Below are 19,276 nucleotides of genomic sequence, written 5' to 3'. Positions count from 1 at the left end.
ACAAAGAGTTAGGCATGACTGAGTGACTGAACTGATGTCTTCTTTAGAGAAATGTCTGTTTAGCTCTTTTGCTCAGTTTTTGATTGGGTTGTTTATCTGGTATTGAGTTGCATGAGCTGCTTGTATATTTTGGAGATTAATCCTTTGTCAGCTGTTTCACATGCTATTCCAAGTGTTTCAATAAATTAGTCACAGCCCTGCAGGAGGCGGGATCTGGACACAGGTGCCTGGCACCTGGGTGGCAATGCTGAGCACCTGTGAGGTGCCAGGTCCAGAGCCCCCAGACCCCACGCGGACAAGTCAGGGCCCAGGAAGATGCAGAGAGTCCACTCTGGGCCATGTGCTGGGGCCCGGGGGATGGTACGCAAGCGGCTTCCAGCCAACAGGCTTCCTGGCCCAGCCGGGCCCAGCAGTGGCGAGCAGGCTGAAGGCCCTCACCGCCACCCCAGGCGGCCGCTCAGAGAAGGCGGCGGGCTGCCTAGAGGTTGGGGGTGTGGCGGTGCGGGCCCTCCCTCGGTCTCTCCACTGCTGCCCCAGGTCTAACGGCACATGGCCGGCCCCACGGTGGGAGGTCAGCCTGGCTCTCTGGCCTCTGGGGGCAGGTGGCACAGCCAGGGCCTTCCCACAAGAGGCAGGGGCTCGGGGTCCACCCACGTCTCCCAGCTGGCAGAGTCACCACACGGCAGGAAGCCCCCGGTGCCCCCAAGCCCCTCCTGCTGCAGCGCGGCCCCGGGGCACAGGGGCAGGAGCGCCCTGCTTCCCAAAGCCCCTTCGTGAACCCGTGAAGACGTGACTACCAGCGACAGAGAGACCACGAGAGCGTGGAAGGCCGTCCCTGTCAGTCCAGGGAGGCGGGGGCTCTGGCCGCCCTCCCTCCGGCCCTTCCCCAGCTTCAAAACACAGGACAAGTGAGCAGGATGCAGAGAAGGACAATGAGGAGATAAAACAAAGGCAGGCAGAGAATCCACGAAGCCTGTCTCAACCGGAGGACGACTTTCTCCACGTCTCCCCTGGGCTCGGGGGCAGACGAGAGAGCGAGCCTCAGCCCCACACGGGGCCAGCCACTCCAGGGCATTTCTGCAGGGGTCCCCTCAGCCAGGGAGGCACAAGGGGTCAGGGCGGGGCGCGGGTCCAGACACAAAGGGCGATTCAGCACGCCTCCCCCGCCAGCGGGCTGAGGACCGAGGGCCGCCCCCGAGGCCCCCGGCCTGCCGCCTCCATTTCCAGAAGCCCTCCCCACACTCCCACCCCGGACCCGCTGGGCAGACTCTGAGGCCACAGCAGGGAGGAGGGCAGGCCGCAGCAGCCCAGGCGGGCCGGGAAAGACGAGGCGAGCCAGGAGAGGAGGGCTGCTCTGGGAGCTGCTCTTTCTGCCTTTCCGTCCTCTTGGCCTCCCCGAGCCCCTGGGTTTGTTTTCCACGTTTTGCTGTCCTGCCGCCAGGTGGCCTGTCGGGCCCCAGAGAAGCGGGCGGCAGCTGGCATCACTGGCAGAGCACGGGCAAGAGCACAAGTCTCCGGCTCCAGCCACGGTGACCGACCCTCCAGGCCTCTTGCACCTCAGTGTTCAACCTGCGGACGCTGCACTCGAGGACCCACCTCCTTTCTGCTGCCATCAAAGCCCGTTTACTTTATGCTCTGATTTCAGAAGACAGAAAATACCTGCTCAGTTCCTAACGGGGAGAGGGGAGGGGCAGCTGGCCCGAGGGTCCACCGGGCAGATGCAGCCGTCTCTGATGCCCACGTGCCGTGTGATCCCGGGCAAGGCACTCCCCCTCTCTGAGCCCCGCTTCCCCACCAGCTAACCAGACGCTGAACACACGATGCCCGAGGCGCCCCCAGCGCCCCAGGATGCGGCTCACTCAACACGGCCCAGGGGTGGTGAGGCCTTTCCCCACAACCCTTCTCTAAAGCCCCTTCCTCAGACTAGCCGTAGATGGAGGCCGCCGGGCTCTGCTTGTCCCTGGGCACCGGGGGCCTCTGCTGGCCCAGACTCCTCTCTGCAGACTCACCCCAGCCTGCAGCCCCCATGCGTGCTCACAGTCCCCGCTCTGCCTTAGCCTGCATCCCCCGTGACGACACAGAACCTCAAAAAGGCCACTCCCCAGGCAGCACGCAGCGCACTAATTCACACTAAGAACTGCCCACACCCCAGGAGTTTATGTGAATTATTCCCTGACAAGTAGGTAACAGTGTTCCCAGTTCACAGACTACAGAACTGAGCCTCAGAGAGGTCAAATAGTTTTCCCAAGTTCACACAGCTAAAAGAAAAAGGCCAAGATGGGAGCCTGGATCTGTCTGCTCTTAACCATCAGCGTTCCTGCCAAGATGTCACCACCGCCCCAGGCTTTCACAGGACCCCAGTAGAGGGTGGGGGGCTGAGAGGCATGGCCCGTGGGACTCTGCCCCCCGCCTTGGCAAAGGCAGACCAACGGGCCCTTCAAGCAGCTAAACCAACCATGTCCCTTGCAGTTGAGTGCACCTTGCCCATGGTCACATGGTGGGCCTGGGGTAACGCCTCTCCGCACCACAGGGCAGCCCGCAGTCCACACTGGCACCCCAGGATCCTGGGGGTCCTCCCACCACTGCCCTGGGTCCTCCAGCCGTTCCCTCTGGGGGCCAGCCTCACCCTCTCTTGGCCCCTGTTGGCTCCTTCCTGGAAGGTTCTGGAGCAGATGGAATGAACCCATCTTGTAACCTCACAGGGATGGGAGGTGGGGCAGGGGAAACAGCAGAAAAGAAGCGTGACATTAAAGTCAAGCAGCAACTTTCTTGCCCATGAGTTTTCAGCCACAGAACCTCTCTAACGATCCAAGAAAGAGACACAGAAAGACACAGACAGGGAACAGAGGCAGAGCCACTGCCCCCTTCTGCAGGGGTGCCGACGCTGCTGGGTGATCACACGGCAGGTCCCTCCGCCCCTCCTCTCGCACCCTCGCCCCCCTGCAGGTCCTTATCATTCTCATGGGCAGCAGCCACTCAGGACGCAGCGCTACACGAAGCATCGCACACGTGTCGCTTGTTCACTCCTCGCGGCACCTGAAACCCCACAGCTGCTATCACTTCATCCTGACAACTAACTGAAGCTCAAGGTCACACCGCCACCCACCGGTAAGCCCGGGTCCCCCAGGGATGCCTGCTTGTGGCCCACTCACACCCATATCTGCCTCGAGGGTCTCCACTCTGCAGACAGACGTGCGCTGGGAATTCCAGGGCCACGGGCCCCATCGCCCAGCCAAGCCCACTTCTGATCAGACTCCGTCTGGAACTGCAGCCACAGGACCGCAAGAGTCCCAGGAAGTCATCTGGTTGGACCCCTGCCACGTACAGGCAAGGAAAGCAAGAAAGGGGCTTGCCCAAGGTCACACAAGGTCACAGGAATGAGAAGCAGCACCTTGAATTAGACTCGGGCCTCCTACCTTAAAGCAGGAACCTCCCCACAGCACCCTGAGGCCCGCTGAGAACTCACTGCTCATCTCAGCTGGAAGAGAGCCAGAGCACCCCAGGCAGGCCCGGGCTAAGCTCCTGCGTCCAGGGCCATCAGTGCGGCCTTTCAAGTCATCCTCATCAGCTGGACACAGCGTGACCTTGGGAGGCCCGTGACACCCCCTGAACCCCCAGGCCTCCTGTGCCGCACTGGGAACCCTTCTGGGGTAAGGCTCTGCCCCTGCAAGGAGGCTGTGTGGTGTTGCAAACAGTCTCAGGCGCGCTGCCTTGCGGGGGAGGGCGCTGCAGTTCTCGCCAGAGACTAGGTCACAGAGGGGTGCCCCCATCCCCTCAGCGCACCCCACCTGCAGGCAGGCCAGCAGGACTGGGAGAGATTCAGTTACCATAAACTCCAAACCCCCACTTTCCAGATGAAGATACTGAGGCCTGGCGGGGTAAGAGTTGCCCAAGGTCACAGGCGGAGTGGACATGGAAGCTTCCCGACTCCGCCTGGCACACCAGGAGCGCAGCTCCACACCGCCACCCGCGCGGAGCTCCTGCAGAGGCGGGGAACAGAGGCGGCACCCTGCTAGGCGGCCCGGCCGGCAGGTGCGCCCGTGGGCTTGCTAGCCCACCGCCCTGCCCCCACACGCCCCCACTCCCCACGGGGCATCGCATCACCTGAAGGCTCAGAGAAGTGCGGCCGCTCGTCCAAGGTCACACAGCACAATGAGCAGAGCCTGCGCGCCTACGGCACCCCCACCTCACCCCGTCTCTCCAAGCTACGCCGCTCTCCGGGATCCCGGGCCCTCGCTTCCCCACGTACTGGCCGCGCGCTGGCTGGAGTAGAAAAAGTTTCTGGGAGAGGAAGGGGAGGAAGACGACGCCGCCCATCCCAGACCCGGACGGCCACCGCCGGGCGAGGGGCGCAGAAAGGAAGCGCGCTCCGCCAGGTCCTCAGCGGGGTCCCACGCCCGCAGCCACTCTCCGCCGTGGGGTTCCCGGGGTAATTCCAGATTCTCCCCCGAAACCATCAGGGTGCTCCCGAAGCGCGCGGACTCCCGGAGCGCCGTCCCCCACCGCCCAGGGTCCGAGCGTCCCAGGCGGGCACCGCCTGCTCCCCCAGCCCGGCCGCCCGCGCGCGCGCTCTTACCCGGAGACGGTTCGGCGTGGCGGCCCGAGCTCGCGGCGATAGCGGCGGGCAGGACGCCGTGCTCCCGGGGCGCAGGCCCCTCTCGGCGCGTCCCGGCGTCCGGCCGCGGCGGCTCCGCCCGCTCCCTCGCGCCGCAGTAGTAACACCTGCCTGGCGCCCGCCGCCCGCCAATCCCGAGGCCGCTCTCGGCCGTCCGCACTCGGCGCGGGCCCGGCCTCCCAGCGCGACCCCCGCCTCACGACCCGCCCCGCTCCGGCCCGGGGAGGGGGAGAAGTTTGCGGTGGGCGGGGTCGGCCGCGCGCCCCCGGCGACACCCGGCGCGCCCCGCCACCCACGGGCGCTCCGAGCCTCTCGCGCGCCGGGATTGGCTGCGAGGGACGGCGGGCGGGCGCCTCCCCGCGCTCGGGGACCGGCTCGCGGGCGGGAGGGAGCCGATTTGCTCCGGGGCTACGGATGAAGGCTTTCCTGGTCGGGAAGAGAAAAGGGAGGCGAAGAAGAGCGGCGGAGACAAAGGCTGGGGAGGCGGGGGGCGTCCGCCCGGAGCCCAGGCTCTTCCCGCGCCCCTGGGGGGACAGGACGCGGGCGGAGGGGCCCTGCGGGGAGGACACAGGACCCCCGACCCCGCTCCCAGAGGGCATCTCCGTGGGGCCTCTCGGGAAGGCCGGGCCTGCCCCCCTCCCCCAGCACAGCGGCCAGAGGGGCAGCGGGGACGAGGAACCCCTGAGCCCCTCCTCCGGCCTCGGCACCCAGCGCCCGGGCCTCCGCACCGGCTCAGCCGCGTGGAACTTGGCTGGTGTCGGCGCCCCCGCCCCTCCGCTCGGCTCTCGGGAGCTCCCTCTCTCTGCTTGCTCCCGGCCTGCAGACTCGGAATCCGGAATCAAGTTTGGGGTTTCACCCTGGAAGTGACACCCCCAAATCCAGTGTGTTGGGAGAGAGCTTAGCCGGGCTCCCCGGGGCGCCTCACCTCTGCAGCGGCAGAGCCGAGGAACCCCCGAAGGCCCCAGCCCTGCACCCCCTCAGTGTCCCCTCCTCCCTGCGTCCCCAGCCCGCCAGCCACATCGGCCACCGCACTGCGGCGCGGCAGCGCTGGCGCTGGGCACCGACCAGCCAGGCACGGGCCAGGTCTGCGGAAAACGCTGACTCGGGGTTTACAGGCTGCAAGCGTGTGTGGCACCCGCACTCCTGGCTGGGGGCACGCGGGCGGAAAGGGGGGTGAGGGGACGCGCGCAGAGACCCGCTGGTCCGTTCTGCTGACCCCTCACAGGCCTCCCGCGGGTCAGGGGCTCGAGGTCAGCTGTTGGGCAGGAGGGGAGGTTTCCTCCCCACCCCCCCCCCCCCCGGGGCTGCTGGTCAACACAGCGGGGACCTGCCCCGCAGGTCGCTCTCCCGTCCCTCCTGGGAGAGAGAGAGTCTCCTCCCCTGAAGCCCACACAGTGTCTTCTCCCAGAGGAGGGAAGGGGCTGAGAGTACCACGGGCTGGACTCAGGTTAGACGCTCGGTATTCCCTGATGCCCGGGGTCTGGGGACCCCACCCTGCTTGATGACTGGGCCGTGATGTTGGTTGGACGCAGGGGGATGGATGAAATGGGCCTCGTGGCTCCTTCTGGTAAAACGGAGCAAAAGATCCGCTGAGCGTCACTCAAAGCTGCCTCCAATAAAGTGGTCCAAGGAGGGGTGAAGTGGCCTAATTACAGAAAACAAAGCATTTATGGAGGGCTGTCTGCTCCTTGGAGGGCAGAGCTCCCTCCAGCGTGCCCTTCCTCCCCAGGAAGGGATTCTGCATGGGCAGGGGACGCGGCCATAGGCTCGCCAGGGCAGTAGGAACACTGTGGCCCCTGGCGAAGAGGAGCTTAGGAAACCTCCCACACCAGAGGACCCTCCCCCAGGGAGGGCGGTCAGGACAACTTCCAGCCTCGGTTTCACTTGAGCCTGGAAACACCCCCAAGAGGCAGCAGAGTGAGGGGAGCAGCCTTCACCCCTGGGCCCCAGGAAGCCCCCAAAGGCTTTGAAAGCTTGTATCTTGGGGTGCGGTGTGGTGTGGAGCTGGGCCCTGTGACCTGGACGCCAGCCCTCCCCTAGTCCGTGTGAGCTGGGGGCACACCTGTGGCGATGCCTGTCCCAGGGGCTCCTTACCTCCCTCCGTGCCCCCCCGACCCTGCCGCCGCCCCCCCCCCCGGAGCCCCCCCCTCACTGGACACGGTCCTGCAGCCGCACCTGCTCTGCCCCGGGCCCGTGCTCCAGCTGCGCTGAGGGCAGTGCTCCTTCTGTGCACAGAGCCTCTGCCCACGCTGCCCCCGCCCGCGCCGTCAGCCTCCCTGTGCGTGTCCTCTGAGCACTGGTCGCCGGTCATTCCTGGCTCTCACCACCCCCTCCCCAGACCACGGGCTCCGGGGGGGAGCAGCACACCACCTCAGCACCTCCGTGGCTCTGAGGCTCCTGGAGTCCTGGCACTGCCTCTGTATGCTGTGACCTTGGGTGACCCCTGAGCCTTGGCTTCGCACCTGCCACACGGACTCCAATTCCAACTCCAAGCCGGAGCCTCTGCGGGGACTAACGGGGCGAGGTGTGCACAGAGACCAGCCATGCCTGGAGCAGGCGGTCGGCTCCTGCTGGAAGGGAGGGGACGGAGGATGGAGCCTCCTCGCCCGCCCTTCTCCCCAGGGGCTCCTCTCCTTGCCCCCCGCCCCCTTTCACCCAGCAGCTCCTGAGCCCTCACGTCTGTCCCCGGCCTCCAGGATGGACGGACAGCAGCTGCAGCCCCCATCCCTCCCCACCCAGGCCCGGCCCCCCCGGTTCCTGGCTCTGCCCCGCATCAGCCTCGGATGCCAGCACAGCATCTCCCCACGAGCCACGTCCGGCTAAGTCCACGCTCACCGCCCAGGAGGGGGCCCCTACGCCGCCTCCACAGAGACCCCCGAGCTGCCCCCGACCTGAGCTGAAGCCACTGCTGCGGGCTTGGCAGGGGGGCGGCCGTCAAAAGGGGCCCAGGGAAGTCGCTGGTCTCTCTGGGTAGGCTCCCTGCTGCTGTCCCGTGTCCTCCTTTCTGTCTGATCTGGGCCCTCACGAAGCCCGCTGCCTGGAGGTGGGCAGCCCGGCCCCAGCCTTCCGCTTGACGCCCCTCAGCTGGCCCTGGCAGCCTTGCCAGCTCCCCCAGCCAGTCCAGCAGTGGCTCGGGGAGGGGAGGGAGGGGAGCGCCCTCCAGAGGCTGCTCTGGCCCTTTCCTGGGCCAGGTCCCCGCTCCACCTCAGAGCTGTGCAGACAGCGGTGACTCTCAGCTCTTCCTCCAGGGATGCAGCACCTGGGCTTCTGCCCAAAGAGCGTCGAAACCCCTCATAGCTCCGTGACCACTGCCGGTGCCCCTGGCGGCCCTCCCCCCACTCCCCTCCCCATCCCATCCCCCCTCCCCTGTCCCTCTTCCCCCCATCCCTTCCCCCTCCCCCCCTCCCCTCCCTATCTCATCCCCCCTCCCCCGTCCCCCTTCCCCCCACCCCTTCCCCCTCCCCCCTCACCCCGCCCCGGGCTTCACTGGACAACCTGAGCGGCACTCTGGGGCCACAGACTTGGAAGGATGGGACCCTCATGGCTGGCAGACTCGGGTTGAGACAGGCTCTGAAACCAGACGCCTGTGGGGAGAGGATCGCGGCTGTGCCCTCTAGCGGCTGCAGAACCCTGGGCAGGTTACGTGGCCTCTCTCTGCCTCCTCTGTCAAATGGGGGCACAATGGTTTGCACCTCATCCGATCATTGCGAAGACGGCGTAAGTAAAAATACGCAGAAACGTGGAAGGGCGTCTGGGCCATGACGGGGCCCAGAGTCATCAGCTCGATGCCCGCTCTCTGCAGGCGCCGATGCGGGAACCGGCACCTGCTCACCCCGAGCCTCTCCCAGAGCAGTGGCTCGTGTGCCGTGTGCGAGGCCTGCGGGCCGCGGCTGACGCCCACCTCCCCCCACCGCCCCCCCACCCCCGTCCCCTTGTCCCAGCGTTTGCGTCCCTCCGTCAGGCGGGGCTGGAGAGCTGCCCCCGGGACACGCCGCATCCACAGCTGTCCGGTGGGGGGGGCGGAGCAGCAGGCCTGGCAGCCGTTAGATTTGGGGGTTTTGATAAAGAAGTTGTCGAAAACAAAGAATGCAGCTGACAGGCGAGCCAGACCGCACAGCAGGGCTTGAGAGTCAGAGGGAGGGACCCTCCGGGTGGGGGAAGGTGGCCGACACCGGACCTCCTCTGACCCAGGGACCTGGGCAGCAGGTCAGGGCCCCCACCACCTGCTGGGAAACCCCTCAGATGGGCACTTCACCCCTGGGGGTTCTCATTCTCCCAGGGGGCACGCGACCAGGAGGCACCTGGCAGGGCAGCTGTGGGGGCTCCCGGGGGGAGGAGGTTTCCTGCAGGAGCAGGGGGGCGCGGATGAGGCCAGCTTGGGGGGACAGGTTTCCTGCGGGTGGTGGGGGCGTGAGGCCGGCTGGGGGGTTTCCTACAGGAGCAGGTGGGGGTCAGGGTCTGAGATGACGACAGTGAGGACAGTACTCTCCATGGACCAGACTCTACTCACCCCACACATACAAAACCCCGCGAGAGGAGTGCTCCTGTGCCCGTTTCACAGGGGCAGAGAGGGTGCAGTGACCTGCCCATGCTCACAGGGGGGGAGGAGGGTGCAGGGTCTCCTCTGGGCCCTGCCCCACCCCCTCTGCCCCCACCTCACCGATCAAGGCCAGGCCCGTGCTCCTCCCCGTAAGCTGGACAGGCTGTGGACTGCTGGGTGTCGCCCAGTCCTTAAGTTACGCTAGGAAACGGGTGTTTGTGCCCAGCTCACGGCGGAGAAAACTGAGGCTCCACAATGCAAATGACTTGCCCGAGTTCACTCGGCAGCAAGGGGCCAGGGCCAGGGCTCCCGCCCCACGCCCAGGGCCCCAGCGGCTGCAAACCCAGTGCTCCCTGCCCAGGCCTCCCCGTCTCCCACACGGGCTTCTCTCCAGACTCGGGCCAGAGACGCAGGCCCCGAGAAGAGCGGAGTTTGGCAGAGGCTGCGAAGAGGAAAGGAATTGGGTCTGAGCAAGGAGGCTCTTCCCCGAGAATTCAGGAAGCCCCCCTGTGACTGCGTCAAGAGCAGCCTGAGGCCCGTGTTCAGGGCGTGAGCCACCTGCTGGGCAGGGAGCACAGCTGAGGCGCAGGATGTGTGTCCTCAAGGGAGGCCGGCCTCGGGGAAGGAGACGCTGGCAAGGATCCCCCTGTCCCGCAGCCCCTGGACTTGCGTCAGCTCTGCTGGCCGGCTCCAGATGGCTGGGATACGAGCCCTGCACAGCCGAAGGGAGCAAGGCGCGTGGGCTCGGGGAACCCTGGCCCTGGGCGGAGGGCGCCTGGCTGGGGCGGGGCTGAGAATGGGAGGGACAGGGCAGAGTTCAGACAAGGGGTCCCCGAGCAGCGGCGGGCAGAGCCGGGGGTCCACACACAGCTTTACTGAATGTGCAGACACTGTGTTTGCACTAACAGAAGGCTGGGGGCCGCCCTGTGCCGAGCAGGTCCCCGGCACCTTTCCAATAGCCTACGTTCACTCCGTGTCCCTGTGTCGCATTTGGTAATTCTCCCAACAGTTCAATGTTTTCGTTAGTGTTCGGTGGTGATCGGTGGACAGTGATCTCTGCTGTCACTACGAGGACTGGCTGAGGGCTCCAATCAAGGTTAGCATTTTTATAGACAAGGTATTTTAAATTAAGGTATGCATGCTGTGATTTTAGACATACTGCCATCACACAGCACGGAGTAAACATAACTACGGGCACTGGGAGACAGAACAGCTCATGTGGCCCCACACAGTGGGCAGCGGAGCTGCTGGGTCAGGGGAGATGAGCCTGGCCAGGCTAAGGGGGAGGGTGGGGTGCGTGTGCACTCTAGGAGGAAGACCCTGAGCTGGGGACACGGGGTCGGACAGCTCCTGGGTCGGGCAGGTGACTGGAAGGGGGGTGAGCTTCCCCTTTATGAGCAGGAGCATGGGCCCAGGTCGGGGAGGGGGTCCGGGGAGCTGTGAGCTGGGAGTCCACTGGGAGCCTGCGCCAGAATCAGGGGAAATGTCCAGAACGCACCTGAAACTTGGCCTGGAGCTCAGAGAGGGGTTGACGGGGACGTGCCTCCGGAAGACACTGATTCATAGATGGCAAAGAAGCACTTGCTCTGCAGACGTTAACCACCTGACAAGTGGCCACGACTGGCTTTGCTCCCAGACGTGGACCCAGGCTCATCCTCCTTGCCACCTCAGTGCATTCCTAACAGCTCCTACCTAGGGTTTGAGCAGTTGTGAAATACTCCCAAACTGTTTCTCTTCTCTTTCCTAAAGGTCTCAGGTGTGTTTCTAGCCAATATGATCTACCCATTTTGCAGAATTGGCAAGTTGAGGCATTGGCAAGCTTTCCTAAGCCACACAAGCTGACTGTGGAGCCTGAAGTGATGCCCACTCCCGCCGACCATCAGCCGGGAGGGCAGTCCCCTCAGTTAAGCAGGGGCAGCTGATGCTGATGCAGGGTTGTCTGTGGGGAGGGCGCTCCCGCCACGCCACCCACCCTGTGCCCTCCACCTGGCTTCCGGGGCTGCAGAGAAACCAGCCAGGCAGAGCGAGCAGCTTCTGCACAACCCGGGAAAGAGGCAACAGTGGCTGGGCCGGACGCTGGGGGGACAGAGGCGGGCTGTCCCAGAGCTGACTTGCTGGATGTCGGCCGAGTTATTCTCTCTGGGGTGACACCTCAGAGCCCCCCAAATCCACGTCCTTAATGGAGGGGCAGGGAGGGGCTGCGTCGTCTCCAGTGGTGCCCGGGCTCGAGACCCCGAGGGCCCACTCCGCCCGCTCTCGCCCCAGGCCCCAACGGTGGATTAATTGGGCTTTCAGACCTCTTCCTTGGCCAAGCTTCTTGAGGAAATTAGGGTGATGCGGTGCAAATAATTGAATGTCTTTCCCCAGTCTTCAGGCCCCACTGCCTTAGCCGCTGCTCAAATGGATGAGCCAATTAACATAACTAATCGCTCCAGGCCCGGCAGCGGCAGGCACAGGACCCTGGAAGGCGCACTCCCCCAACAAGGCCCCGCGCCGGCCAGCCGTGCCCCCCGATGGGCCAGGTTTCTGCCAAGCCTGACAGGCGCCTACACCTGCATGGCCTGCACTGAGCCCAACCCTCGACCTCAGAGGGGCCAGGGCGTCTCCCTCCAGCCTTTCCTCACGTAAACCCCTCACCCCTGCCTGCTCACTCACCCCCACGGCCTCTGTGGACGGCCTACTTCACGCGTCCGACTCGGAGCTTGGCGGGGGCGGGGGTCCCTGATGAGGGAGAGCGGATAAGGCTGAGTCCTCACAGTGTCAGTCCACCTAGGGACCTGACAGTGTACAACCACACACACACACACCCCTGACTGTGTACAACCACACACACACACCCCTGACTGTGTACAACCACACACACACACACCCCTGACCCTGTACAACCACACACACACACCCCTGACCCTGTACAACCACACACACACACACCCCTGACCCTGTACAACCACACACACTCACCCCCCTGACCCTGTACAACCACACACACACCCCCCCGACCCTGTACAACCACACACACACACCCCCCTGACCCTATACAACCACACACACACCCCCCCTGACCCTGTACAACCACACACACACCCCTGACCCTGTACAACCACACACACACACACCCCTGACCCTGTACAACCACACACACACACCCCTGACTGTGTACAACCACACACACACACCCCCCTGACCCTGTACAACCACACACACACACACCCCTGACCCTGTACAACCACACACACACTCCCCCCGACCCTGTACAACCACACACACACCCCTGACCCTGTACAACCACACACACACACCCCTGACTGTGTACAACCACACACACACACACCCCTGACCCTGTACAACCACACACACACACACCCCTGACCCTGTACAACCACACACACACACCCCCCGACCCTGTACAACCACACACACACACCCCCCTGACCCTGTACAACCACATGGTGTATGATACACTCGGAACTTTGAATGGGGAGGGAGGGTGCTCTAGGCCCACCAGAGGGACTCGGCAGGAAGATCAAGGGCGTCTTCCTGGAGGAAGCAGCGCCTGAGTGGAGGCCTGAAGCTGCACAGAAATCAGCAGGCAGAGTGAGCAGCTCCTGCACGGCCCAGGAAAGAGGCGACCATCGCTGGCGGGCGCTGGGAGGACAGAGGCAGGTGGAGGGTGGATGTGGGGCTGCGGGGGCACTGATGGGGGGGCAGGGAGCCCTAGAGCCAGCCCAGGTGCGGGCAGGTGGGTGTGAGCAGAAGCTGGGTGTCGAGTCACCTGCGGGGCATCGAGGAGACGTGCAGGGGGCACGGGCGGCCTCAGAGAAGCCCAGGCTGAAGGCGTGCGCGGCGTCCACTCAGAGGAGGGGCTGAGGCTGAGGGCTGGCATTCGGGTGAGAAGAGCCCTGGACCCCCGCATGCTAGCCCTCCTAGACGGGCGTGCACCCCGCTTCCTGAGGCCGTCCTGGTCAGCTCCTCCATCTGAGACTCACAGAGGTGCCCAGTTTCCTTTATCTGTTACTAAACCAACAGCTGGTCAAGTGCCCACGAGCCATCGGTGATGGGGAACATCGCTGGCAGCTGAGGTCCGAGGGGGCTCCCGCCCACTGAGTGCTGTCTTTCCACGACCCTCTCAGCCCTCGGGAGGCGGACCTTCCCATCCGTGTCTCCAAAGCCAGACGCCATGCCCAGGTCCCTTCTCATGTCCGGGGCCCATGCTCAGAGGGAGGAGGTGAGACCTGGCTGCCGCCTCCACACGGGACCCCGACTTGCCTCCCGATGGACCTGCCTCTGCTCACACCACGGCAGCCAGCCGCCGGCTTCTCAGTGTCCACACCCTGTTAAGAGCAGTCAGGGCGGGTTCCTGTCCTAACCAGGCTCCTTCTCCCCAGGCTTCCTCCGGCAGTGAGCATCCAGCCTCCAGGAGCCCAGCCCTCTCCCTCCCTGAGAGCAGCCGCGAGCCTCCGGCGATGCCTGGGTCCCAGCTGGTCCACTCCTGTCCCAGGGTCTTCCACAGCCTCTGCCACCCCGGCCACTCTTCTGGGCAAGACCAGTCGGTCTGTGTCCTTCTAGAAACAGGACGTCCAGAGATGTACGACTCACCTGAACGTGAGCCGCCTCGCCCTGACTCCGGGGGTGAGCTGGAGCAGGGCCAGCTCTTCGTGGCCACTGGCGCAGCAGGCCCAGCTCAAGGAGAGCTCGTCCCGACCCCCCGGGAACCTTGAGAGGGTCCCAGAGGCAGCCTCCAGCAGAGACGCCCAGGATCAGGGGGCATCTTTCTGCCCCCATGACTCCCTGCAGGCGAGCCGGAGCCCGCTTCCCAGGGCTGCCCTCTCGCCGGGGGCCAGGTGACCACGGACCCTGGGAGGGGTCGGGGAGGGGAGCAGGCAGCCGACGCCAGGATGCAGGAACCCTGGAGGGCCCACCCCACTTGGAGCTGACCAGCGCTGGCTCCCAGTGTGGGGGAGGTGCCCCAGACGAGGAGCAGAGGACAGCCCTCACACAGTCTGGGCTCTGGGCCAGCCAGTGGCTGGGGGAGGGCTTCCTCTCTGCAGGGTGGGGGGCACAGGGCTCTGAGAAAGCTAGGGAGGGGGCTGTCCGGCTGACCCCACATGTGGCGCTGGGGTCCGGCTGCCCCTCCCCACAGCCGCCTGCAGCAGCCAGCCCAGCCTGGCTCTGCTCCAGACCTGCTCGGCGCCCCTCCCGGACTGGCTGGGCGGGTCAGGTCTCTGCCAGGGGCCTGGGGGCCCTGCTGGTCTGATAAGTGGGGTCTGGGTGACCACGTGGCCCCTTCAGCTCCAGTGGTCCTCGGGACCTGGGGGGCTGGCAGTGGGTGAACAGTTGAGGATGCCGGTCCCTTCTGAGGGAGAAGGAGGGGAAATGATGAGGATGGAGACTCGGGTAAAGGGGCAGGTATCAGGTAACCGCGCCCTCGAGGATGGACACACCCGGGCAGGAAGTGGAGGCGGTGGAGACGCCCCTGCCCCTCAGGTCCTTCCCCGCCCTGGCGTGGGGCCGGGACCCTGTTCCCCGGCTCCGGCCCCGGGGCAGACGTGCCTACGGCCTGACTGCGGGAGCGCCGGCACAGCGCAGCGGCTCTGCAATGCAGTGCTGGGGTTTTTGTTAGTTTTTTTTTCCTATAAGTCCGCATTTCCCAGGGAAAAGCGCAGCCAAATGCTTCTAGAAAGGGGTGGCCAGGCGGCCTGGGACGTCCACCCTTCTGATTCAGGGACCTGGCAGCCGGCCCTCCTCCCGCCCCTGAGCAGCCCTGCCCTTGGCTCCGGTCCTGGGGTGCAGCCTGGGGGGACACCACAGCATCCGTGGCTGGAGCATCGCTCAGCGCCGACCCCGACCCCAAGCCTCTGGCTGAGTCTCCATCGCCAAGAAGAGACGCCTTCAGACCAAAGGGGCTCAACCTCACCCACCCTCCTCTCTCTGAAGGAGCTTCTTTGGGGGAGAGTAGATGACAGTGTCCCCCTTTGCTGCATCAGATGCTGCTGCAGGGGTCTCCGGGGGAAGGGACACTCTGCCTTGGTGCCCTTCTGTTCTTGGGTCTCATTTCCAGGGAACTTTTTGCTCTAACTCTGCCTTTCCAATTAGAAAGGAACGAACTCAATCAGCTAGGGAAAGAAAGCCTGACCCAGGCCGCTGGAGACCACACCTTCTCCCCAGGGCAGAGAGCCCAAGGCCAGCAGAGGAAAGGTCCTGGCCAGCGCAGGTGGCCACCAGTACCCCCAGGTCCGCGCCCTCACCGGAGGGGCGGCAGCGTCCTGTCTCTCGGGCACAGGTGGCTCTAGCTCGGGGGCAGCCAGGACAGAGCGGGGTCAGGCTGGCCCAGTCCGGGGGACGGGCTGCCAGTCTGCCATCTGCGTGCAGGTGACAGCCGGTGATGCGGCACTCGAGGCTAGGAGGTCGGGGCTCCCCTACTGCCACCAGGCTCCAGGCCCGGCGGGAGGGGTCCCCAGGCCCAAATGGCAGGAGGCCTTTAGATGAAAATAAGCCAGCCCTCAGCCTGGGAGATACCACCCTGCACACGGCGTTTCCACTGGGGCACAGGCTGTGGACCCAGGGACCGCTCTCTGCCTGAGCTCAGGGCAGGAAGGGGGTCAGGTCAGTGGTCAGGGGGACACCCACCGGGAGGTGGAGGGAACCCTGTAGGCAGGGTAATGCTGAGTCCAGGCCGTGGTCCCAACTCTGCCGCCTTCCGGCTGGGGTCCCAGGGTGTCTGCACCGACCCCGGGCCTGTCTCCTCACCAGGAATGGGAGGCCATGGGCCACAGCTCACAGGGTGCAGCAAGGGGCCCCGGCCTAGAGTCTGTTCACTGCAACTGCCGGGAGCCCCCACCCGCAGCCTCGGCCAAACACCTCCTGGATCCTAAGTGCATGAAGTCTCTCCTGGAAGCGCTGTAGAGTGCAGAGCCCCAGGGCCAGCCCCAGAGACTCCGGGTCAGTAGGTTCAGTTCAGGCACCCCGGGGCTCACCGCATCCTGAGAAGCAGAGGGGGCCCCGTGCCCGTGGGCCGCAGCGTGTGGGTGGGCCCGGTGCTCAGTGGCCCCGGTGAGGCAGCGGCCTCACCCCTCTCTGCCACAAGCACTCCAGAGCAGGACTTCCCGCCGCGGCTCACCCCTTCCCACCCTCGGTCCTCAGGTCACTAGCCCCCACTCGGCCCCAGACACCTTCTGGGGGGTCTGTCAGGCGATGGGCCAAACAAAACCCTCACCCTGGGGACCATGTAATCCTTTATCGACTGACTCATCAGCTCACTCACTCATTCACTCACTCGTTCACCCCCTCATTCATTCCTGCCCTCATTCATTCCTGCCCTCATTCATTCATTCACTCACTCATTCATTCATTCCTACCCTCATTCATTCATTCACTCCCTCATTCCCTCCCTCATTCATTCATTCACTCCTTCATTCATTCCCTCCCTCATTCACTCACCCACTCACACGTTCACCCCTTCATTCATTCATTCCCACCCTCATTCATTCATTCACCCACTCGTTCACCCCTCATTCATTCATTCACACCCTCATTCATTCATTCACCCACTTGTTCACCCCTCATTCATTCATTCACACCCTCTTTCATTCATTCACTCACTCCTTCATTCATTCCCTCCCTCATTCATTCACTCACCCACTCACACTTTCACCCCCTCATTCATTCATTCCCTCCCTCATTCATTCATTCACTCACCCACTCACACATTCACCCCCTCATTCATTCATTTCCTCCCTCATTCATTCATTCACTCATTCACTCATTCCCTCCCTCACTCACTTGTTCCCTCCCTCACTCACTTGTTCATTCACTCACTCGTTCACTCCCTCATTCATTAACTCCTTCATTCACTCATTCCTTCATTTGCTTATTCACTCATTCATTTGTTCACTCACTCATTCATTAACTCATTCACTCATCACTTATTCATTCCCTCCCTCATTCCCTCACTCATTTGTTCACTCCCTCATTCCCTCCCTCATTCATTCACTCACTCATTCATTCACTCATTCATTCATTCACTCATTCAGTCACTCATTCGTTTACCCACTCATTCATTAACTCATTCATTCCGTTCACTTGCTCATTCATTCACTCACTCATTCAGTACTTCTGCAAGACTACTCTCTACCAGGCAAAGTGCTAGGTGCCAAGGTTGGCATGTGCAAAGTCCCCCTTGTCAGAAAAAGGCCAAGGAAGTGATGGCCCTAGGGGGCCATAAGCCCTTGGGAACCCTCAGCTCCAAACCCCAAGGGCAGGTTCAGGCTGGCAGCCTCCACCCACCCCGTCCAGGAGGTGGCAGGAAGGGGCCGCCAAGGCTGCCCCAGCTGGCCAGGAGAAGGAGCTATCTGGAGAGATGGATGGTCCTCCTCAGCTCATTCACATGGTCACCGAGAGACAGAGCGCAGGCAGCCTCTGCCCCAGGACGAGGGGCATCAGCTTTGGCAGGAAACACAATTCTTCCCAGTGAGCGCCCCAGCTCTGCCTCCAAATGGATCCTCCACAGGACCCCTGAGCCTGCTCACAACACCATGGGCTTCTGTTGGCTCCACTTCAAAACAGGGTCAACTTCTTACAGACACGTTCCACTGTGGGTATTACCAAACCCATGAAAAAGCAGAAAGAAGGGCCTCCTGCGCTTGGGCCCTGGCCCCAACATTTACGAACAGTTTGCAGTCCTGTTTGCCTAGATCCCTCATGCTCTCCTTTGTTGGGGGCAGGAGCATTTTGAAGTGAGTCCAGATAACATGTCATTTTCCCCATAAATACTTCAGTATAAGAGAAGGCCTCTAACTAAAACGTCTTTTAAATATATATATATATATATATATATATATAGATAGATAGATAGATAGATAGATCAATGAACTTATGGTCACCAGGGGGACAGTGTGGGGGGAGGGATAGACTGGGAGTCAGGGATGGACATGTACACGCTGCTCTATATGAAGCAGATAACCAGCAAGGACCCACTGTGCAGCACAGGGAACTCTGCTCAATGATCTGTAATAACCAAGTGGGGAAAGAACTTGAAAAAGAATAATTACATGTACATGTATAACTGGATCATTTTACTATACACCTGAAACACAATATTGCTAATCAGCTATATTCCAATATAAAATAAAATTTTAAAACTGTATGTGACTAGCTGGCCATATCACACCTGGTAATAGTTCCACATTCAAACTTCCCTCATTATCTCAAGCTTTGCCCTTGTATTCTCTAATGTTTTTGTCTAGGATTCAGGTGTTATGTTCAAATCTATTTTGAATTGACTTCAGTATATGGTGCAAGATAAGCACTCAGTTTTTCTAGCACCATTTGTTGAAGAGACTATCCCTTCCCTTTTGTATACTCTTGGCTCCTTTGTCATAAATCAATTGACCAAAGATGTGTGAATTTATATCTGGGTTCACTCTCTGTTCTGCATCATTGATCTGTGTGTCTGTGTGTTTGTTTTAATGCCTGTTTCATACTGTTTTGATTACTGTAGCTTTGTCATGTAGTTCTTATAAACTGATGGCTGAATCTTGAGGCTTCATTGGACACAGTTTTGATTTCTACCATGACCCGCTCATCTCCTGTTCACCCCAACTCTCCTTCCCAGCACCACCGGCCCAGCCACAGCTGTGTCCCCTCTACACTGCCGCTTCCTCAACGTCTTATAACGCTTCAGACACAGGCTCTCTTGCTCACCTCTGGGCCTTTGCACCTGCCATCTCCTTTGCCTGGAACCCTCCCCCTGCTCTCCTAGGTGGGATGCACTTTCGGGATTCGGCTCAGAAAGCCTCACCTGGGTTGGTGCATCTCCTGCTGTGCCTCCAGGCTCCTCACTTACCTCTGCCCTCATATGTGGCCCCCATCCCACCTGGGCTGGAAGCCCCTGAGCCGCCGGCTGACTCTAGTCCTCCTCCTAACCCAGGGCCTGGCACAGAGCAAGTATTTAGTCAGCATTCACAGAGCTGACGTGACTCAGCAGCAGCAGCGCTGGCTGACACGGCAGTGACGAGTGATAGAACCATCCTCAGGTTGGGTGCTCGGTGGATGGTCAGTGATCAGCAGCAGCAGAAACCCACAGGCCAGGGAGAGCCCCCTTCTGTGGTGGTGAGAGAAACAGT

The 19,276-nt window shown here is 62.5% G+C and overlaps 1 protein-coding gene across 5 annotated transcripts in view; it reads right to left on the bottom strand.

Annotated features, from left to right (window-relative positions):
- SYT2 (synaptotagmin 2) overlaps positions 1-19,276 on the bottom strand; it is an 81,367-nt gene that overhangs the window by 41,051 nt on the left and 21,040 nt on the right. Inside the window, exon 1 of one of the 5 annotated variants that reach the window (XM_043924114.1) lies at positions 5,541-5,559. The exons of 2 other annotated variants lie outside the window; for them this stretch is intronic. Coding sequence is in view for 1 of the 3 variants with exons in the window: in XM_043924110.1 (XP_043780045.1) it covers positions 3,467-3,473 (7 nt within the window). In the remaining 2 variants the exon portion in view is untranslated. Of the gene's footprint in view, positions 1-3,466; positions 3,543-4,576; positions 4,869-5,540; positions 5,560-19,276 lie in introns of those variants that run through there. 2 more of the 5 variants (XM_043924111.1, XM_043924110.1) reach the window with 2 other exon arrangements.

Source organism: Cervus elaphus, chromosome 14 (genome assembly GCF_910594005.1).
Source record: "Cervus elaphus chromosome 14, mCerEla1.1, whole genome shotgun sequence".
In the NCBI taxonomy this organism is placed as follows: Eukaryota; Metazoa; Chordata; class Mammalia; order Artiodactyla; family Cervidae; genus Cervus; species Cervus elaphus.
Note: the sequence above shows the minus strand (reverse complement) of the source record. Positions and strands in the feature narration are given on the sequence as shown.